Raw genomic sequence first — 23,955 nt, forward strand, 5'->3', positions numbered from 1 at the left:
ACATTTCCCACTGCGAGAGATGCTTTCTAAATAAAGACAGTGAAATGCTATAACTGGTGGTGATATATTAAAGAGCCGGGGGCTTCTACCTTTCTACTGCTACGGTATTGACTTCATTTACATGCATGCAGACTTGGACGCACCGTTGATTAGTGGAATTGGTTCAGCACCTCGGACAGCGCCGAGCATCGATACCTGCACTGAGGACGTCAGAGCAGAGGTGGGGCTGGGGTGGTGGTGGGGAAGAGCAGCTCCATAAACTTTATTGAGCGGGACTTTTCGTCGAGTCGCGCTCTGAGCAAGAGCGGGTTGGCGTTTCTCTTCGAGGAGCGCCATTATCGCCCGATTGGTCGATGCTGCTGGATGCCCAACGCCGCTCCTTCCACCCACACACCCTCCCAGTCACCGAACGTCAGCTACCGGAGAGCGGGCCACGGTGATTTAAACACGGACAGAGAGAGAAGGTGTTTGCGTGAGAGACAGGAGCGTCTCCGGAAAGAGTGCGAGTGCACACTGTAGACATCCACACGGTGGAGCAAAGCCTACAAACTTTATTCCTTTTCTTTCTTTCATTTCTTTTTTAAGATATATTCCTGTTTACGAACACTCCCCTCCCCCTGAACAAAGACAAAGTTTTGACATCCCCACCAAAAAAAGAGCAAAAACAACAACTATTTATCACCCCACTTGTCCGCTTGGCTCTACTTGACGTTTCTTTTTAAAGCAACAAGTGTTGTCGGCTACGGTTCTTTTTCCACACAGGAGGAAAAAAAGAAATACCGATGATATATTAGCTACCGTGGTCACTCGGTGTGGCACCGCAGTGACACCAGGACTGCCATGATCGTGTCCAACGTGAGCCTGAGCGGCTGCGCGGATTTCAACAGCGCTCTGTGTGCCGGAGCCGGGGAAGGGCACCTGGGGGGCGGATCATACCGGACCGCTCTCACCCCGACTGGGAACCTGGTAGTGGCTGTGTGCCTGGGCTTTATCGGCACTTTCGGACTTATTAACAACCTGCTGGTGCTTGTTCTTTTCTGCCGCTACAAGATGCTGCGGTCGCCCATCAACCTGCTCCTGATGAACATTTCCATCAGCGACCTGCTGGTGTGCGTACTGGGGACTCCGTTCAGCTTCGCGGCCAGCACGCAAGGAAGGTGGCTCATAGGGGAACGGGGCTGCGTGTGGTACGGCTTCGCCAACTCGCTCTGTGGTGAGTACAAATGCGGGATCAGTTAGGTGGTGCTATAGGTTTCTGTACTGTATACAGGCTCTATATTCTTTATTTCACACGAGGTCGTGAGTGTTGCTGCGCGGAATGCGTGGATCCTCTCCAGAGCACTGCGCTTTGTAGACTGGATCGTGGTATGCTTTATTCGTACAGACGAAATGATGATTTTGAAAAAGAAAACGTAAAAATGTCCAACTGTCTCTCGTGCACTGAGTCATGTGTGAAGCCATATCAAACTTTCACAGAAAAGCTTAAAAATCTTCGGACTCCTAATGAATTAAATCTGGAGATAATGAGCAATGCTCGTGTGCCACTCTGGAGACAATAAGAGCCTGTTATTACAGCTGTTTGTTCGTTCTGCATGACTCGTCGCTGCTGGAACAAGGCATTTTGTTTATTGCAAGCTTTCTCTCGTTCGTTTCGTGCATTTTGGGTGGGATCATCCTGCAGTCTCCTACGTCATTAAGGTCTTTCATTAAGGTATCGCTTAAAGTGGAGGTTATCTTATTACGTTTTATTGTTTTAAAAAACAAACAAACAAGCAAATAAAAAACTCATTCTGCACGAGTCAACTGGTTCATGAATCCAATCCGTGATTCGAGTTGCACATCTCCTCTCATAATCCCGATGAAGCTTTCACATAAAGATGGGCAGGTTTGGTCCAGGTGCGGTACTGGTCATTATATCTGTGGATGTGGTCTGGATGGAGCTCCGTGACAGACCGTACCGTACCGGTCCCTTCTGCAGCTGTGTGCATCATTTTGACATTCTCCTTGTCATAAGACAGCTCCACGGTTTCACGAAAGTAATTTAGTCATTTAGAAATCGTTTGTTCGAATTCCATTATGAACTCTGCAGCATGTCACAGTACTGTCGGCTGGTGATTTTTGTGTGCAACCTGCTATTAAATGGCCGCTAAATGCTTATTACCGTTTAGTTGAGAGGCTGTACCTGAGGCGAATCAAACCTCCTCACTGTGCACTGTTCATTTAGCTGCTCCTGCAGGTCTGTAGCGGGCTGTGGCGACGCTGACTGCCTCCATGGCAGGTACATCTGCAGCATTTGTTGCAGAATAAAACATTTCCAAGGGGGAAAGCTGTGTAATGAGAAAACGGGATGCTGCTATACCTTTGCTCAGCAGTGCTGACATAAATAAATTGGGTATAATGATGCACACAATAGAGAATAATGCTGGTACGCACTTGCTTGATACTGGGCCAGACTGGATTGCGGAATTAAAGTAGAGCGATCAGACCAGGTGTGCTCTATACCAGCAGCAAACAAGGAGTTTCAATTAGCATTAAACACAGACTTACATTAATTGTCCTCTAAGAGTTGTATTAATTAAAACCGTCAGTGCACACATCCGAGTCACTTGGATGAAGTTCTCTTTTTTGCAAGCCTTATTTCTGTATAAAAGATGAAAATGTTCTTCTGTCAGCAGGAGTCCTTGGCCCAGTGCCTGATTTAAAGTGTTTAATGAACAGAGTCACAGACACTGAAAGGCAGGATGTCCCATCTTGAATCTTTATCACTGCTGTATATTATACCAGTTCCCTCTTGCTTTTAAATCAGTTCATATTTTAGTTGCTTGACAGGTAACAAGTTGAAAAAGAAGAATTCCTAAAGTTCACTTTTCAGTTGAATCAAAACACACAAGTCACCTTTGGGAAGACTTAAAAAAAACATTAGATGAAAACCTGAAAAACTTTGAGCTTTTCAGTTACAGAGACCACAAATTCTTTGTGCAGCTGCGAACGGACCGAGTGTTCATGCTGGATGTCTGCGGTCAGCGGTGGCAGCCTTTCACTGATGAAGTTTGCAAGGGCTGATAAATCTTTTCTAAAACTTCTCTCACTCACTTCAACACATCTAATCTTCTGATGTTTAAAGGCCTGCTTTAAGCTGAGAAATGGCCACTGGAGCCAAACATTAGGTCCTCTGATACCTGCTGCAACTAAAGATTTCGGGCGTTTGATCTTATCTCGAATAGGATTACAGCTTGTTAGCCACCTATGTGAGAGTCCAGTTGCTGTGAAGCAAAAATCCCTCCGAGATAAAAGTCTGATTTCTACTTGAGAAACATTTGTGTTACATAATTTCCCATCCTTACTTTATGGTCATTCTGTGGCCCTGAGGTCGTCACGCTTCTTTGTGGTCACTTTGTGCATTATGTGAGCACCGAAACCTTCCTATCCAGGCGACAAAGGAAGAGGCTAAACACGGAGCAAACAAGTCCAGCAGGGGTTTTAATCCCCTGCTTTTATCAGCTCTTTCACACCTTGATCTCTGGCTAACATTTACCCGCAGTGCACACTAACTAAATTGCATTTTACTTTCCACAAGAGCCTCGTGAATCTGTCAGCCTTTTAAATTCAAAACAGGCTCTCGACTGGTACACTCGCTTCCTCTGGGATAAGTTGGCAATTTCCAAAACTTTATTTCTGTCTTATCATGGTGCAAAAAAGGCAAACTTCCAATCATTTTACAGTATCTGAGCGAGCTTTGATCGCATCCACCGTCTCGCTAACTCGAGTGTTAGACCAAGATTAAGCACCATGTGAAAATATGTAACACTGACCTCCACAAAGAGCCAATTTATTAAACATCTGACAAAAAAACTGGGCTTCGACAAACGTAAATATTGTAGGGAGACAGTGTGTGTGTGTGAGGGAGAGAGAGAGAGAGAGAGAAATATCTCACAGACATCATTAGAGCCTCCACTGGTTATGGATGAGTAATTCCTCAATGGCCTCATAAAACCAGAATGAAAGAGTGAGGGAGGGCCAGAGAAAGGAAAAGTGAAATTGATTGTTTGGGTGAATTATGCCGGGTGCCGCTTTGACAAAGCGACAGTCTCTGTATTCATCGAATCTCCGCGAAGCTTTTCTGAGTGATCGATGTTCCTTCAAATTAGAGGGCATCACTGTCAGTGACAGAAGACATTGTTAGCGTGGCGTTAGCACGTCGTATTCCTGCTCTCTCTTCACATCGATTTCTTCTTTCTGCTCACAGTCTTAGATGTTTGAATGACTGAACAATTGAAGATGTATTGCATTGACTTTTGTGCCAAGAGCACCCACTGAACACAATTTGTGGAGACGCATGCATGTGCATGTGTGTGTGTCTTTATCTGGACCTCCTCACCCACTGCCATCAGCCTCCTGGCATCCATTTAGCTGCTTCACCTCTTCTACCCGCCTCTTTGCATTTTCTTCTCTGTCTTGCTGAACTTTTAGTGTCTTCCATTATACTGAAGATGAACAGGACAGGATCTTTTTTTTTCTGTCTCTGACAGCTCGTCTATGTCTTCCTGCATGCCTCCTTCTTCAAGCAGGCTCTGCACACAGTCGCTGGATTAACCTTGCACTGCTGGGGGCCACTCACCACATATTGGAGTCAGATTGCTTTCCGCATACACTCACTCGCTGACCTGTGCACAGCAGCATCACCGAAATAGGCGGGCAAACTGATGAGCGTGCACGTGGGGGGAAAGGAAAATGCACGAATATGTGCATCATGTTGGTGCGCACAACTTTTGGCCTGAGTGATGTTAATTTGTCAGGACGCTACGCAGAATTCTCAGTAGGGAGAAAGAAAGCAGAACAATGCTGCCCTGCTGTAAAGGTCATAGCAAGCAAGCCGACTAATGAGGCACGGTAATAAATACTGAATTAAAGGTCTTGCATAGCAGAGACCCAAAAATATGTTTAGGACGTGATGTGTGTCTGGTGTTCAGCATTCATTAGTGTGAATGATCATGTCCGTATGCTCTGACTTCTTATCCAAAGCGGGGAAAATCGAATAAGAGGTACGCACGTTTGATGTCTCTTAGTAGACTCGGTGCGTATCGCGCTGGTTTCGCGGGATCTTCTGAATAAACACAGCTTTACTCAATCCTGTGTTTTTCATTCAAACTGTCTTTTCCTGGATATACGGTATCAAAGGAGTGATGCAGAAGCAGATGGTTTCTAACAGAAAAGCAAGACAGAAGTGGCGAGTGAATGTCACACAGGCAGGAGAACAAAGACTGTTCCTTTATACATATATATATATATATATATATATATATATATTTCAGATGTTATCACATCATAAGATGTTTCATTTTGGAATATTACATTCAGCTGATACATTTGATCCTGCCAGAGCAGTAAAAGATTGATGCAGGGTGATGTTTGATTTCAGATGCTATCAAAGTTATATCCAAAGATGTGTGGGTGTCTTTCATGATGATATTACATGGCCTCTAATAATGGATTTATTCATACAAAGAACCTTGCAAAGCAGAGACAGTGTTGTACTCATCGGGTAGGTGAAAGTTGTAGGGGATCTGCTGCTATAATCTAGTTTTCCCATTAAAAGCAATGAATTAAATCAACTACAACAGTTTCCATGAGCCTGAGACCAGAAGACTTCAGCAACATGATGCCAGTATTCAATTTTGGGTTAATTTTGAGCCGTGGAAGAGATTTGCTAATTAGTTTTTAGTAAATGTGAAGTTTGATTTATTGTGACAGTTCTTAAAAACTGCTTAAGGGATATTGGAGAAATTTATATTCAGCTGTTGTCTGGAAGATATACAATATGCACATGCTCACCAACCTGACCCGAGACTCATGACCACAGCCAATAAAGTATGTTGTTTAAGATGAAATGCTCTTCTCTTCAGCAGTATATTATTTTCCTCATGCTATTAGGGATGCATCAGTACTGTACTCTGGATCAGGTTACAGTTATACTTCAGTCAATGAGCTCGTCAATAGCTTCAATGCTAAAATGTTAAATGTAATGGACACTATTGCTCCCATTAAGGTGAAGGTTATCTCTGGAAGGAAGAAGTCTCCATGGAGAAACTCCACACTGGTGAAAAATGAAAAAAGAGAGCGTAGGAAAGCTGAGCGCAGATGGAGAAAAACAAACCTCCAGGTTCATTATGACATCTATAAAGAGAAACTTCACAATTCTAATTTACAACTGAGGAGTGCAAGGAGGTCCTACTTCTCTGACATCATCACCAAAAACAGTCATAATGCTCGAGTCTTATTTGCTACAGTTGACAGGCTAACAAACCCTCCTGTGTCAGTGGCAGCTGAACTTCATTCAACCATGGCCTGCAATGACTTTGCCAAATTCTTCAAAGACAAAATCCAAAAGATTAGACAAACAATTGGTACATCAACAGCAGATTCAGGATATGTACTGTGTCCACCAAAAAACAGTTTAAACACCATGAAACAGTTTCACCCTATGTGGGATACACCAGGCACAAATACACGCACACGCAGGTATGTACTGCCAACTTCCACATTTATTTGTCACTGTTAGTTTTGACAGCTGAATCAGTCGCACAGCCTGACAGCTCACGAGCCCAGCTGATCTCTCCTGGCCGCTCCTCCCCGTCTCACTATAAACACAGCGGAGGGAGACCATCATCAGTACATAAACACCATCAGCTGTTCTTACCGGCCTCGCGGCGCCGCCCTGTTGAGCCTTCTGCTCCACTCCTCCCCTGCAGCTGCGCCCGGGGCCACGCCTCCGCCACACACCCCCACCGCCCGTTCGAGGCCGGGGAGCCATCCGGCCAAGCCAACTCCCCCTCCCGCGAGCGAGAGAGGAAATCGGCCACCGCCATCTGCGCCCCCGGCCTATGGATCACCTTGAACTTAAAGGGCTGCAACGCCAGATACCACCGGGTGATCCGGGCGTTGGCATCCTTCATGCGGTGGAGCCACTGCAGCGGGGCATGGTCCGAACAGAGGGTGAATGAGCGTCCCAGGAGGCAATAGCGCAGGGAGCCGACCGCCCACCGGATGGCCAGGCACTCCTTCTCCACGGTGCTGTACCGGCGCTCGCGCTCCGCCAGCTTCTGGCTGATGTACAGGACAGGGCGGTCAGCCCCCCTCACCTGCTGAGACAAAACGGCTCCCAGCCCTCTGTCCGAGGTGTCAGTCTGCAGAACAAACGGGAGGGAAAAGTTAGGAGTGTGAAGCAGCGGCTCCCCACAGAGAGCATTTTTCACTCGCACAAACGCCGCCTGGCACGGCCCCGTCCACTGGACCAGATCCGGGGAACCCTTTCGAGTGAGATCGGTCAGGGGGCTGGTTAGCTGCGCACAGTGTTGGGAAGGTTACTTTTAAAATGTATTCCGTTACAGAATACAGAATACATGCCCCAAAATGTATTCTGTAACGTATTCCGTTACGTTACTCAATGAGAGTAACGTATTCTGAATACTTTGGATTACTTAATATATTATCGTGCTTTTTACAACAACGTGAATGTACTATTGCTGTGTGATTTATTACTATTACTGAAGGTCCGTGACTCCGAACTGTAGTAAAGGGACCTCTGACTAATACGGCGGGGTCCCTGTCGGCTCATAGCCGAAAAATAGCTTTACTTTGTTGTGTGGGTCAATTTTTCTTGCCAGAGACAGAGAGAGGCGTTGAAAGACTGCTCCAACGGAACTTATTGTTTTCGGAGGAAAACACGAACACGGTGTACAGTCGAGTCTTAATAGCTTACTTACAACTGGGCTCGTCAGGCACTCTTCTTGGCTGCAGTGGTTATTATTATATTTACATGCTTCCAGCTCCCGTTTTTCCACGACGACAACTCGTACCTTTCCACTCGCCTTTTTCTCCCTCCTCGCGCTCACAGACACATAACGTGTATGGCAGTGCATTCTCCCTGCAACACGGACTATACTGCCCATGATGCTACATTCTTTAGAGCTATGCTTGTAGCATTCTGCCTGTTAGCTTAGCACAACAACGAAAAGGCGCTCTCTCTCACCCAGGAAACACACAGTCGCAGAGAGAGAGAGCGTCGCCCTGTAACCATGGCAACCGTAACGCTGCCGCCTGGAACGAAAGAACGTAGCTGTCAAACAAAACCCAAACAGTTCTGACCCGCGACTAAATGAAACAGGAAAGTACCGCAGTGTAATCCATTTATTTCAACAAAGTAACTGTATTCTGAATACCACCTTTTAAAACGGTAACTGTAACGGAATACAGTTACTCATATTTTGTATTCTAAATACGTAACGGCGGTACATGTATTCCGTTACTCCCCAACACTGGCTGCGTAACCCGCCAACCCCAAGAACCGTCTCACCTCCTTTTTCGTCCTGGGGCGCGGGCAGGATGCGATAGCCGCCGTCTTCTCCACCTGTGGACGCACCTGCCCGCCCCCCAGGTGGTACCCCAGATACTGCACCTCCCTCCGTCCAACCGCGCACTTCCTCGGATTGGCCGTGAGCCCCGCCCCCCTCAGGGACTCCAGGACCGCGGCCACCCGCAGCACATGCTCCGCCCAGGTGTCGCTGTGGATGATCACGTCATCCAGGTAGGCGGCAGCATACGTCGCGTGCGGACGCAGCACCCGGTCCATGAGACGCTGGAAAGTGGCCGGGGCCCCGAACAGGCCGAACGGGAGTGTCACGAACTGGTACAAACCGTACGGAGTGGAGAAGGCCGTTTTCTCCCTGGCCTCGGCAGACAAGGGAATCTGCCAATAGCCCTTGGTTAAGTCCAGCGTCGTGAAAAAGCGGGCCGTGCCTAACCGGTCCAGGAGCTCGTCGACCCGAGGCATGGGGTAGGCATCAAAGCGTGACACTTCGTTCACCCTGCGATAGACCCATCCTTCTTCGCCACCAGAACGATGGGGCTACACCAGGCGCTGTGCGACTCTTCTATTACTCCCATCCTCAGCATTTCCGCTAATTCCCTCTGCACGATTTTTCGCTTATGCTCCGGGAGCCTGTAGGGCCGTGAACGCACCGTCACGCCGGGCTGCGTCTCGAAATGGTGCTCGATGAGGGACGTCCGGCCGGGCAGGGGGGGAGAACACGTCCGCAAAACGCTGTTGCAACGCGACAACATCCGCTCTCTGGGCCTGTGTGAGATGGTCATCACAAGGGAGGGAGGTTGGAATGATAGAATTTGGCACCTCAGGCCCCAACTCATCTCTCTCCTTCACCAGGCTCACCAGAGAAGCGGTTTCGACCTCTCGCCACTGTTTGAGGAGATTGAGGTGATAAATCTGTGTGGCTCCTCCCCTGTCCGACCGAGCGACCTCATAGTCCACGTCCCCGACTCGCCGTGTGACCACAAAGGGACCTTGCCACTTGGCGAGCAACTTCGAGCTGGAAGAAGGGAGTAACACAAGCACTTTATCTCCCGGTGAAAATTGCCTGAGTCTAGCCCCTCTGTCATACAGGCGTTGCTGACGCTGCTGAGCCTGGAGCAAATTCTCCCGTGACAACCTCCCCAAAGTGTGGAGTTTTGCTCTCAGGTCCAACACGTACTGAATCTCATTTTTGGCGGGGCTCGGACCGTCCTCCCAGCTTTCTTTAATCAGGTCGAGCACCCCACGTGGCTTCCTGCCAAACAGCAGTTCAAAGGGAGAAAATCCCGTGGAGGCCTGGGGCACCTCCCGCACTGCGAATAACAGAGGGTCTAGCCAGTGATCCCAATTGCGTTCATCCTCGTTAATGAACTTCCGAATCATGGACTTTAAGGTCTTATTCAGCCGCTCCACCAGCCCGTCAGTCTGAGGGTGGTAGACGCTGGTCCGAATAGATTTAATGCCCAGTAATTCGTACAGTTCCCGCAGTGTACGAGACATAAACAACGTGCCCTGGTCAGTCAGTATCTCTTTCGGGATTCCGACTCGGGAGATGACCTGAAACAGTGCCTGCGCCACACTCTTAGCCGAGATGGTGCGCAGCGGAACTGCTTCCGGGTACCGCGTTGCGTAATCCACCAGGACTAACACAAAGCGGTAACCGCGTGCACTCCGGTGAAACGGCCCGATGAGGTCCATGCCGATGCGCTCAAACGGGACCTCAATGAGGGGGAGAGGGCGCAGAGGCGCTCTCAGTATGGCCGGCTGGTTAACAAGCTGGCAGTCCGGGCAGGACGCGCACCAGCGGCGCACATCCGCTCGGATGCCCGGCCAATAAAATCGTGCCGTTATTCGCTCCAGAGTTTTCTCGTAGCCCATATGCCCTGCCATGGGGTTATAGTGGGCCGCCTGGAAAAGTGTTTCCCGGCGGCCCTGCGGCACCAACAACTGGGTGTGTGTTTCCTCAGTCTGAGTGTCACGACTCACTCGATATAATCGGTCATTTAATAAGACGAAACGCGGGTAGGTCTGCGCGGCCTCAGGGCGCACCACGTGACCATCAATAGCCATCACTTGGTCAAAGGCTGAGCGTAGGGTGCCGTCACGAGACTGCTCCAGTGGGAAATCACCCATGGGGGACACTTCCGGGGCCGGCGGGACGTCCCGTGAGGGACCCGCCGGCTCCTCCCCCCCGGAGTCGGTGTCGGACGACCCCGCGTCACCGCTGAATGCTGCGCACACGCTACACCCCGCTTCCGGTCGTGATCGCACCCCCGCGTACTGCCCCAGTAGCTGATGAAACCCCGGCCAATTGGTACCCAGAATCAGGGGGTGCGACAGGCGCGGGCTAACCGCCGCCGTTACCCTATGTGTATGGCCCTTGTATTTTAGCAGCAGCGGCACTATGAGGTACCGGTGCACATCACCATGAACACACCTCACCTCCACCCATTCTGCCTCCAATAATGCCCCGGGGCGAACCAAGCCTTGGTGCACGAGGGTCTGTGTGCAGCCCGTGTCCACCAACGCTTGGCGTATACCCCCTCGAGTCCTTACCGGAATACTGTATGTCCCTCCTGGACCGGGGGAGGGTGCTGGGGCGCCAACAACGCGGAACACCTGCCCCACTTCCATAAGCGGACACTCCCTCCTCAGGTGTCCCGGCTGCCCGCACTTCCAACACTCCGGCCCCGGCGTCTGTGCTGCCCTCCGTGGCTCGGGGGCGGCTCCACTCGGCTCGGTTCCCCTGGACGGCACCAATGCCGCGAAAGGGTTAGTGGGGCTCAGCGCCGGCGGCCGCTCTGCCTGCCCTGGTGCCGGCACACGGCGTCTCGGGGCCGGCACTGGGGCCTGTTTGTTCGGCCTCCGTCCGGCGTCCCCGGGCTCCCCTGCTCCAGCGGCAAGGTGGTCCTCCGCCAGCGTCACCGCTACCTCCAAGCTTGCGGGCCGGTGGCACCGGACCCATCTCGCCGTCTCCGCTGGCAATCCCTCCGTGAACTGCTCCAGCACCACCTTGTCCACCAGCCAGCGCACCGCCGCGTCGCGCAGCTGCCGGGCCCAGGCGAATGGTCGGTCCGTTGCAGCCAGCCGACAGGCCCGGAACCGCCGGCGATGGTCTTCGGCGGTGAGCCCCAGCCTGTCCACCACCGCCCGGCTCACATCCGGGAAGCTGCTCCTCGACGCCGGAGGCAGACTCAGGGCCGCTGTTTGTGCCTCCCCAGACAGCAGGGGGAGCAGCCGCAGAGCCCACTCCTCCCGTGGCCATTGGCAAGCCTCCACCATGGCACGGAAGGTCTCCAAAAAAACCTGTGGGTCGTCCCCGTCCCCCATCCGGGGCACCGCCACCGACAGTGGCGAGGGCTTCGGCGTGGCAGCGGCCCCGACCAGCCGCTCCAGAACTTGCGTCTGTCGGTCCATTTGCTCCCACAGCGCGGCCAGGTGGGCACGCTGGTCGGCCGCCTGATCCCGGCTCATCGTCGCCATCTCCGATAGCATCTGCGCCAAGAATTGCAGGGGCTGGGTGGGTGGCGCGGCCTGTGGGTCGGACATTCCCCCACCAGCACTTTCCTGGGTTTCGGCACCACTTGTGGGATACACCAGGCACAAATACACGCACACGCAGGTATGTACTGCCAACTTCCACATTTATTTGTCACTGTTAGTTTTGACAGCTGAATCAGTCGCACAGCCTGACAGCTCACGAGCCCAGCTGATCTCTCCTGGCCGCTCCTCCCCGTCTCACTATAAACACAGCGGAGGGAGACCATCATCAGTACATAAACACCATCAGCTGTTCTTACCGGCCTCGCGGCGCCGCCCTGTTGAGCCTTCTGCTCCACTCCTCCCCTGCAGCTGCGCCCGGGGCCACGCCTCCGCCACACCCTATTAACAGCAAAGACCTGGAGGACATCTTGGGTCAACTGAACTCCTCCTCTTGCTGTTTAGACGTCCTGCCAACAAGTTTTTTCAAAAAGGTCTCAAAGACTTTGGAGTCAGACCTGTTACAGATCATCAACCTTTCTTTAATGTCAGGTGTGTTTCCAGAACCACTAAAAACTGCTGTAATAAAACCTATACTGAAAAAGGACAATCTTGACAAGACACAAATGAACAACTACAGGCCGATCTCAAATCTCCCATTTTTAAGTAAGATCATTGAAAAAGCAGTTTCTCAACAGCTGAGTTACTTCTTAAAACAGAATAACTGCTATGATGCCTTCCAGTCAGGTTTTAGACAGAACCACAGCACTGAAACCGCTCTGACCAAAGTGTTCAATGACATATGTCTGAATACAGACAGTGGAAAAATGTCAGTCTTAGTTTTACTGGATCTCAGTGCAGCATTTGACACAGTTGACCACAATATATTACTCAAACGACTGGAGAACTGGGCAGGTCTTTCAGGAACTGTACTAAACTGGTTCAAAACATACTTAGAAAAAAGGAAATACTTTGTATCAATAGGTAACTTCACATCTGAGCAGACAAGTATCACATGTGGAGTTCCCCAAGGTTCCATCTTGGGACCCCTTCTGTTTAACATTTACATGCTCCCACTGGCACAGATTATAAAGAACAACAAAATAAACTACCACAGCTATGCAGATGACACACAAATATATATCACAATGTCACCAGGAGACCAAGGCCCTGTACAGGCTCTTGGTAAATGCATTGAGGAAATTAATGACTGGTTGTGCCACAATTTTCTCCAGCTAAACAAAAACAAAACTGAAGTAATAGTCTTTGGAGCCAAAGAAAAATGATTACAGGTCACCAGAGAACTTCAATATACCTAAAAACCACAAACCAGTAGTGGTGATGGATGCAGACCTAAACTTAGAAAAACACATTAAGACAATAACAAAATTAGCTTACTATCATCTCAAGAATATTTCAAGGATAAAAGATCTGATGTCTCAACAGGACCTGGAAAAACTAGTCCATGCATTCATCTTTAGTAGGCTTGATTACTGTAACAGCATCTTTACAGGTCTACCTAAAAAATCAGTCAGACAACTGCAGTCATTCAGAACTCTGCTGCTCGAGTCCTCACTAAGACCAAAAAAGTGGACCACATCAGTCCAGCTCTGAGGTCTTTACACTGGCTGCCTGTTCGTCAGAGGATAGACTTTAAAGTTCTGATGCTGGTCTATAAAGCTCTGAATGGTTTAGGACCAAAATACATCAGTGACCTCCTGACCCAGTATGAACCTTCCAGATCCCTCAGGTCATCTGGATCCGGTTTTTTATCTGTTCCCAGAGTCAGAACCAGACACGGAGAAGCTGCATTCAGCTTTTATGCTCCATATATCTGGAACAAACTCCCGGAAAGCCTCAGATCAGCTGAAACACTCAGTTTATTTAAATCCAGGTTGAAGACTCCCCTATTCTCGGCTGCATTTGAATAAAACACCAAATCCACACGTTTAAGCTTAAATTTCAAAATGTACTCTTTCTTTTTCATTTTAAATCATGGTTTTTATTTGTTTCTGTTTTTTAATGTCTCTGTAAAGCACTTTGAATCACCTTGCTGTTGATTGTGCTATATAAAGAAACTTGCCTTGCCTTATACTGCTACATCAGGCTGCCAGCTCAGCTTTTAGTCCTGCCGCAGTCTCAGGTACATTCAAAACTAAAGACATTTCTTAAAGGTGACCCATTCTGCTGATTTACATTTTCATATTATTACTGTCAGACTCTATTGTATTTTAAACTTCACAGTTTAAAATTATTAATCTCATACTGGGTCTTTGTGAAGCACGTCAGCTCATCTAGTTTATTTTTTCGTTTCTCTCCCTTTAAGCCAACTTTTTTCTAATTGGCTATCCTTCACTAATAGAAGGTTTGAACAGCAGATGGGCGGGGCTGCTGTTCCTGAGATGACTGTATTCATCACACCCCCTATCTTTGGCATCATACAGAGAAAAGAACAGAATAAAACCATTTAAAGCAGAGTGCTTAAAGACATCTGAAGCCTGCACATATGCTGCACCAAACTCTAGCGATGGTTATCCAACCATTAACCATCCAAAACTGTAATGCTGTTTCGTTGTGGCTGTTCTTCTGTCATCTGTTCCCTTTATGTGGGGTTGCCACAGTGGATCATCTGCCTCCATCTCATCCTCTCCCTAGCATTTGTCTGTCACACCAACCTTCTGCACGTCCTCCTTCACTACATCTAAGAATCTTCTCTGAGGTCTTTCTCTTTTCCTGCCGCTTGGTAGCTCCATTTTCAACATCCTTTTGCCAATTTATCCACTCCCCCTCCTCTGCACATGTCCAAACCAGCTTAACGTTGCCTTTCTCCACACTGATCAAACTGAGCTCTCCCTGTGATGCACTCATTTCCAATCATGTCCATCATGGTCACTCATAATGAAAATATTAATATGATCGACTCTGCCACCCCCCGTCTTTTGTCAGTGCCACCATTTTCAAATCTCATATCACAGCAGGTCTCACTGCCATCTTGTAAACTTTCCTGACACTCTCGCCCACTCACTCCACCCTGCCTGCGCACTCTTATTCACCCCTCTTGTGCAATGTCTGTTTTCTTGGGTGGTTGATTCCATGTATTTTGCTGCCTTTGCTTGTTGCAGCTTCACTGTTACACCTGCTTCTCTCTCATTCTACTTTCCTCTTTTCTCCAGTGCATATCTCACAACTGAGAATACGCTTTTTTTTTTAGCTGCATGGCCACCAGCTGGCAGAATTAAAAAGAAATTGCAATCTTGCTCAGTGAGAGTTTGTTTATTTGAAATAAACTCCTCTGCCGAAAATATGGAAGCCTTTACAATCACTATAATCACTATAATCACAAAAATTACATCTATTATATTGTTTCTCCTAAGCTGATGACTTGGTAGTCCGTGGTCCACAGCAGCAGAGAAAACACTATAACAGAATTTGATGTGCAAACAACAATAAAATGAACCACATGAGTTCAAAAAACTTTTGTATTATCAGATTCTGCTTAACTGAAGTATCTTCTTTGCACATTTCATGGTCACTAAAACACGAAGTTTCATCTTTTTTTCATTGCCTTAAATAACGAGAGATGTTTATTTTCTTATCAGCAGTGAGAAAATTATTTTTCTCACTGTCTTTAAAAATGTTTTGCACGTGATTATTACAAAAACACTCATCAGATATCACTATGATGTGTAATGCTTAAGATTTGGGAACTTTGCAGAGAATTCAGAAAATGCTTCCCTCTCATGTCACTGAATCATTCCTCACAGGAAAGGTCAAACATCTGAGGATGCCTGAGGAAAGACCGATTTAAACACATAATGGAGTAGAAAAGGAGTTTTTTGAAAGCGTTGCTACTGGATTACAGCAGATTTTACAGATCATACCCAGCTATAAACACGACCGCTTTAGATCTCAGCTGAAAAATGACAGTAGCCCGTCCACCTGCTGTGGGAGGACGGTGTTACCAGGCTTTCATGTCAAAACTCACAGAAAAAAAGGGGGAGAGAGAGTAACAGATTTGGCTTAAATTAAAAAAACAACTGGAATTTTTTTTTTAGGTTTGGTTCTTATGAGCCAGCCCAGATCAAACAGAAACATAAGTGGACTGTTGTAAAACTGTGTTGACTTTAGAATATTGCTGTAACAGAGCTCATAAAAGCCCTGAGCTAACAGTCTGTGCAGGACAAACCACATTGAGTTTAATATCTGGGGGTAAACAGACAAGCACAACACACTGTACCACAGAAACTGTGTAGTCAAGTCAATGTATTTGGATAAACAAGACAAAAATACTCAAGTTTTCAACTACAGAACTAAACTTTGTTTCTATTCTGCTGACTTAGTTTTCTCTACCTAACCTCATGCACAGTTTATTTTTTAAAATACAGTAAAATAACAATAATAATTAAAAGTGGTCATTAAGCATGGCCCAGTGAACAGGATGACAAGACTAAAATTATGTTGTGTATTGAACAGTTACATACATATATATGAAAATGGTTTCTGAGATTTCTGTCTTGTGCTGCACTGAGACGCCGTGGGTAGTGCCGCTGTTTATAATGTGCAGTGTGGGTTTGCTGCAGGCTCCAGACTATAAATATAAGATGATTTCTTTTGCTATAGTTTTCTACGCTATGATAAACTTTAAAGCTCACTTTAGCTGCACTTGTGATGCCAGGACGTCTTTGGGAGGCTTTATATCACAGTGACTGTGCATGTTTTTCTCACTAGAGAAGAAAAACATTTGGACAGGCGGTACATTTCAGTCTGTATTTTATGATCCCATTAAAGGTGAAATATTATATTCAAGCTTACAACAGGAGCACACTGAACAAGCAGTCTGTAGTCTTGCTGTATGTCTGTGCATGTGTCACACTTACGTTTCAGATCATGAAATATAATTTAATATTTGACAAATAGAAGATGAGTACGTACACTCGGAATACAGGAAATACCCTGCAGGAACGAGCAGGAAACAAACAAGCAGACTACACAGTACAACAAACAGAAGCAAACTGAAGATTTAAATACACAAGAGCTAATGAAGGAAAAGGAAAGAAGTCACTGCCGTCTATCAGTCTGGAAAGGGTTACAAAGCCATTTCTAAAATTTGGGACTCCATTGGACCACGGTCCACAAATGGAGAAAACTCAGAAAAGTACTGAACCTTCTGAACTTTCCCAACCTACCAAAAGTACTCCAAGAGTGCATCGACGACTCATCCATGAGGCCACAAAAGAATCCAGAACAACATCTAAACTTCTGTAGGGCTCACTTCACTCAGTTAAGGCCAGAGTTCATGATTCAACAAAAAGAAAGAGACTGGGCAAAAATGGCATCCATGGAGAGTTTAAAGGAGAAAACCACTGTTGACCAAAAAGGACACAAAGGCTCGTCTCACATTTGCACAAACGTCTTGATGATCCCCAAAACTTTCTGGAAAATATTCTGTGGACTGGGGAGAAAAAAGTTGAACTTTCACCATCTGGTGTAAAACTAGCACAGCATTTCATTAAAAAAAAAACACCATCTGAAAAGTCAAGCATGGTGATGCTAGTGTGATGGTCTGGGGCTGCTTCTGGGTGACTTGCTCTAAATGATGGGACCATGAATTCTGCTCACTGCAAAGAAATTCCGGATGGAGAATATCCAGCCATCGGTTCATTTCCTGAAGCTCAAGAGCAGTTGGTTTATACAGCAGAGTAATGATCCGAAACACAGCAGCAAGTCCACCTTTGAATGTCTCAAAAAAAGAAAAAGAGAAAACAAAGAACAAAAGCAAAATGAAGGTTGTGAAGTGGCCTTGTCAAAATCCCAACTCAAGTCAGATTCAGATGCTTATGGATGACCTTAAACACGCTGTTAAAAAAAGTCTCCAGTGTGGCTGAACCGAAGAACAGTGGATCAAAATTCTTCCACAGCGATGTGGAAGACTCACTCCCAGTTATCACAAACTCTTGATTGCAGTTCTTGCTGCCGTGGGTGGCACAACCATTTACTAGATTACGTTTCACACAGGGTCGGGTAGGATTGGAAACTTTTTCCCTTACTAAACGAAATCCTAATTTAAAAACTGCATTATATATTTACTCTGGTTATCTTTCTTTAATTAACATCAAACTAACTAAAAAGACTTTAATGATCTGAATAGTAAGGGGGAAATACCATATGTGTCTGTACCACATGTGCATATAATGCCTACCTTTGTATTTCTGTGCTCTAGGCATTGTGTCCCTCATCTCTCTGGCTGTCCTCTCCTATGAGCGCTACAGCACTATGATGGCTCCCACTGAGGCGGACTCCTCCAACTACCGTAAAATCTCCCTTGGCATCATCATGTCCTGGGCGTACTCACTTATCTGGACCCTGCCGCCGCTCTTCGGCTGGAGCCACTACGGCCCAGAGGGACCTGGGACCACCTGCTCTGTTGATTGGACAGCCAAGACAGCAAATAACATCTCTTACATCATCTGTCTGTTTATATTCTGCCTCATCGTGCCCTTCCTGGTGATTGTGTTCTGCTACGGAAAGCTACTGTCCGCCATCAGACAGGTGAGTCAATATGGGGATGGAGGAGACTTTCAGTCACCTTGCAGGACTTGCAGAGGAGAGCCTGTCCTTTCTGTGTGGGAAAATCCCCTCAGATCAGCTGCAATACTCAGACAGCCTCGCTGGCACCTGCAAACATACCATGTTCTGAATCACATATGATTGGCTGACTTAAATAAGCAAGCTGTTGAACAGCTGGACCTAATAAAGTGGCTGGTGGGTGTATATCAGCTGAACATTTAGGCGAATGTTTTTCTAACATATGTCAGTGTTGTGCTTGCAGCTTATAGAGTGGTAACATTACTCATATGTGACTCAGCAGATGCTCTCAGTGTAAAGAGTGAAATTAAATCCTGTCTACACCTCAAGACACTCAATATTCTAGTAAATCAAACAGGCAATGTGAAAAAGCACAAAGCAAAAACAGAGATTCAAAGTCTTCCCAGCTTTACTTAGAACAGCAAAATCACAGGTCACTGATTCAGAATCATTTCCAGAGCTGCATATATGCACATCAGAACTACTTTAACAGTGAATGAAAAAGAAAGAAAAAATCTTTGAAAACCATACAGAACAGTGATTCAACCATTTCTGTTTTCTGGCAGTTAAAGCAATAGTTTTCAGTTTGAATAACTTTCCTCCAGTGATGTGAACCAGTGAACCAAAACCTAAAGCTGGTTTATATACTCATTTCTATAGCAGAGCTAATTATGGTTTGGAACCTCAAACTGGTGAAACGTTACACTGAAATGACCATCGGTAAGTGCGTGTCTGTCTTTGGGCCACAGGACAGCTGCACACACACCAAACGTACACACACACATCTTTTAGTTTCCGCCGTTATCTGAATCAGCCTAAAAGCACAGAGACTTTTAAAGTAATGGTCTCTACACGGGGTTTGTGTATCACATTATTTTGCTTGTCTTTCCAGCTAGTTTGAATTAGCATCCTGAGTAATGTTTTCAGTTGCTGGTAGCAATAAAGAGCCTAATTTACATAACGTGAATTTACATAAGTGCTTAACAACTGAAAATAAGGTGTACAATGCTGCGGTAGCCCGAGCATAACAGATTAGTTATTACTATAAAATGACTTTAGGTGAACAATGTCTTTGAATGATAGCACGATCCGCTTGTTCCTGTTTGTTTTTGCTTCGTTTTGTCTGTGCTGAAGAAAGTCTCTGGGCCTCAGTCTTCGTTATTCTATGGAGACAAGTTGAAATGTTGTCTGACATGCGACAGGTAATCCTGCTCTTTCTACGACTACATACACTCATACTTGTATTGATTAGTGTCCCTGACACTGACAGTTTCTTAATGAAATCACAAGTGGTGATTGTGGACTAAGTGTTTTTCAGGAAGAAACATGTCCTTCCATGCAACAGGCCACTTCTTCACACTGCCCTCCCTTCTATAGATAGTCAATATCACTTTGCTGTGAATTACACTGGACATGTCTTTGGTCACCACATTTACACAGTGACACATCGCGAAAAGATGCTTGTAGTGGACCTGCTGGTGTCACACTGACACACACTTGTTAAGTGAATAGACTGTATATAAAAGATGGCCTTGGCTTAACTGCTCTGCATTGGGTTACCTGGTAGCCATTAGAAATGGTAATAATAATCATCATCATCATCATCATCATCATCTTACTCTAATAGTTATAGTGTATATACACGTGTCTATTCCTATTATTCATTCTGCATTAAACCAAACAAATGATTAATAAATAGATGTATTTATTTTATATATTAATTATTTTCTTTGGTGTTTATTAATGTACAGTCATATAATGATGATCGAAAGAATATGATAAATTAACATAAATGTCTTTCTTTTAATACATAAGTGAAGAACCACAGGTCTGACAAAAACCGCCCATAGGGTGTTTTTTTTGCAAGGAACACCACCACTACTACTAATAATAATAAAAAGAATGATAATACGTGTGAATGTGAGTGTGAATGGTTGCCTGTCTCTATGTGTTAGCCCTGCAACAGACTGGTGACCTGTCCAGGGTGTACTCTGCCTCTTGCCCCCCTCCTCCCTCGCGACCCTGACAAGGATAAGCAGAAGAGAAGAGAGGGGAAGAGAGAAGAGAATGGATGGATGAAGATAACAATGACAATGAAACCAAGAATGGCCACCAGGGGGCAACTCTTGCCCTTAGCACCATTGCACTAAGTTCATTGTAAAGTTTCTGTTTCCTTATTCTTTCTTATCATTTTCGGTTATAACACCAAGAATGAAATATGAAAATGCTTCACAAAATGAGTTTGTTCATCAGTTGGTGACATCACAGTGGCTATTTCCATCACATATTTTTTCAATATCCACTGATCAATGCCAGTCGGTTAAATCACTAAATGAAAGGAAATTTTACAAAATGAAACAAATCAGAATGAAAGCTGAACAAAACAAAGATCAAAACATAATACGCATGTAACTAAAATATGATCTCTGGCACCACCTTCTTGTGACACCAACCTCTTAACGTGGACTTTGCTCCTCTTTGAATCATTTTGCTATCATTGGTGCATCAAGGCTCACATTCCAAAGTCCATCCCACGCATAATTTGAAGAAGCCCGCAGCACCCTGGGATGGCAACATACTGAATTAGCCTACAAGCCCTGCTCTGTTGGGCAAGTTTCAACACAACAAGGAAATCTAAAATACTGGTATGAAAATTTGGTCCTGATCACAGTAATGAATATTTAACAGCAGTTCCCTGCTGTGGGCGTGAGAAGGACAACAGATGATCCAAACTTTCTGTGTTTTCTGGGATTTGCTCCTTTTTCTCCCCTCGGCTGAGAACTGTGATGTGAGCCAACCGACGTTTGCTTTTCCACATTCTGTTCCACGCTGACTGAATCAAACAGTATGTGCAGAGACAGTGTGGAAGGCAGCGCTTCCTCCTCTCACTCCAGGAAAGCCAAACAAGTGTGTCTGCACGCGTGCACGCACGCGTGCACACACGCGTGCACGCACGCACACACACACACACACACACACACACACACACACACACACACACACACACACACACACACAGAAACAGAGAGAGCAAGACAGAACAGCAAGAACAGGTCCCTGAGCAATTTTGTGTGTGTGTGTATCCTGATAAATTCCAGTGTGAGACAGAGACACACTGGTCACCTAAGATGCATAACAATGAATCTAATGGCAACAACTTGGTAGTTTTCCTCTATTTTTATGACTTTGCAGAATAAAAAAAGCATGCTTCTTTCCTTTTCAAGTGCACACAGTTCTTTGTATGAATGAAGAAGAGAAAGTAACAATATAAAGGTCCCTTTCTCAGTTTGTCTTTATCCCATTTCTCCTACTTTTCTTTCTTGCTCATATATCCATGTGCCAGCTGGAGCTTCTTTCTTTCTTTTCGTCACCCTCGTCTTTGGTGATCACATGTGCTTTCTTTATCTTTGCTTGTTTTAATGGCTGCTCTGAGTTCTTCTCCCACTGACGGTGCAATGTAAAACAAAGCTTCTCCCGTCACGGTCACTTGGGACAACTGTGACAGATAAAAGCAGCTAAGCCACTTCTTCAGCAAAAGCTAAAAGACCTGAACCTCCTCAATCTGATAATGTGGAGCTGGAGCAGTCAACGTGGAAAACATTGATTCAGCTTTGGGTTTAGTCCAGGTTGGTGTAAATCACCACCTGTAGACAGGGAGATTTTTCCAGCTTATGACTGAAAGACTAATTTTATGTATTGCAATATAGATCACACAGATCGGTCTTTGAGGCTGCCGGTTTTAATAGTGTTTACTTTTATAAACCAAACTGTAAATGGGCTCAAATATGTAAAGACAGATCTGAGATTTCCCATTAAGAATGAGAATTTCTGTTTTTTACAAGGTTTAGAATTTATGTTCATAGCATCCACACCGAGGGGCAGACACTCAGAAGAAAGGAGCATTTTAGTGGGCTGATTGGCTTGCAGAAGGCAGGGAAGAAAACGATTGGACCAGAGTGATGATAACAGAATTTCGCTTGACAGCGTGGAAACGAGGAAGTGATGTAAAGAGCCTGCAGCAGCCCGAGCAACCAGGAATGCAGGGGTTGGATCAGTGAAGGCTAATACAAGATGTCCTAATCAAATTTACTCATAAGATTCACTATGAAAGAAATAAGGATTGTTTGAATTGTGAACCAGGCAAAGCTTCTCTAGTTGGAAATGAACACAACAGGCCCCAGTAAAAAGGAAACTAAACTTCAAGGTTTCCATCAAATCCTCTCAAAATTTTAAGAAAAAAAAATGAAAACGGGCAGGCAGCCAAATGGGTGCAGCCTGTCTCTACTTGTTTGATCATAGCTGGCAGTGTTGCCATCTTTTTTTATTTCTCCTGCTCTCTTCTTATAATGTGAAACGGCGGTCTTTATCACTGCAGGAAACAGATGCTGTCTGTCCTTTCTCGGGTACTTGAGTGATAGAACATTGATTTTTAAATTTTAGCTTCAATTCTATGAGGTTCTGCCTGGAATATGATTCTAAGTAGTTTATATGATTTTCTACTTAATGTGAATTTCTGTGTATTTAAATGGTAACATATTTGCAACAAATGGCTGATTTATCACAGTTAATTTTGTATTATCGCAAAGAGATTGCATGTAATTGGCTGACTGATCACATTCAGTCACAACCTGTTTTACTGCTGTTTCATCTGCATCGAGACACACTGAGGTAACTTTGAACACAGCAGCTGACTAAGTGGTCACAGACCTGCTCCCTGACTACAATGTTTCAAAGGCACCAAGACTGAAAGTTCATTGTCCATGGTTACAAGGATTATGGCATAACTGATTATATTAGATTAACCGATTATAATCTTGTAATCACTTGCCCTTGTATCCTCTTAAGTAAAGGGCTGCATATCACAGAGTTGTAACCAAGCAATGCTTCCCTTTTTTATTGTGTTACCAAACGGTCCACCCTTGGCTCCCATCAGCCATTATATTTCCCAGTCCAAAGACTTTCTGACTTTTTGCCTTCCACGACAGGTAAACAACGCCAGAAAGCAAGAACAGCAGTTTCAACAGAGACACGTGAATGAACTTTATCTATGACAAATAGTTAGGTTTTTAATAGAACACACACACACACACACACACTAAGCGGTCTTTGGTTAGATAACCAGTTGTCTTCTCCCTTTTTTTTTTTTTTTTTTTTTTTTTTTAAAGGGATGTCAAATGCTGTCATTTTTCTGTAAAGCAAATTTACCTTGCCTTTAGGTATAAATAAAGTTACCTTACCTTACCTTACCTTATCTTTACCTTTGGTCTGAATTCATTATGTGTCCCTGTGGAAAAATACGTCTTAAGCTTTTTCTGGGCTGTATGGCACTGAGGTCACTTTGGAGATAGGCAAGGAAATGAAGATTTCAAGAGGAAGTGCAGGAGGAAGAGATGACGGAATAACAAGCAGTGCTGGTGGTGATTATGGTGGGGCGGCTCTCAGACTTTGACTACTGGGGTCCTAATTTTGTACTGGCCTACATCATGTAGTGACCTTGTGCGGATCGTGTGTTAATTCAATGGCCA

General features: G+C 45.6%; 1 protein-coding gene across 1 annotated transcript in view; it reads left to right on the top strand.

The window, feature by feature from the left end:
* Positions 1–281: 281 nt before the first annotated feature.
* LOC113009971 (vertebrate ancient opsin-like) overlaps positions 282–23,955 on the top strand; it is a 79,086-nt gene continuing 55,412 nt past the window's right edge. Inside the window, exons 1-2 of the mRNA XM_026148692.1 lie at positions 282–1,213; positions 18,066–18,394. Coding sequence (XP_026004477.1) covers positions 841–1,213; positions 18,066–18,394 — 702 coding nt within the window. The 5' untranslated portion in view covers positions 282–840. The remainder of the gene's footprint in view (positions 1,214–18,065; positions 18,395–23,955) is intronic.

This window comes from Astatotilapia calliptera, chromosome 18 (genome assembly GCF_900246225.1).
Source record: "Astatotilapia calliptera chromosome 18, fAstCal1.2, whole genome shotgun sequence".
In the NCBI taxonomy this organism is placed as follows: domain Eukaryota; kingdom Metazoa; phylum Chordata; class Actinopteri; order Cichliformes; family Cichlidae; genus Astatotilapia; species Astatotilapia calliptera.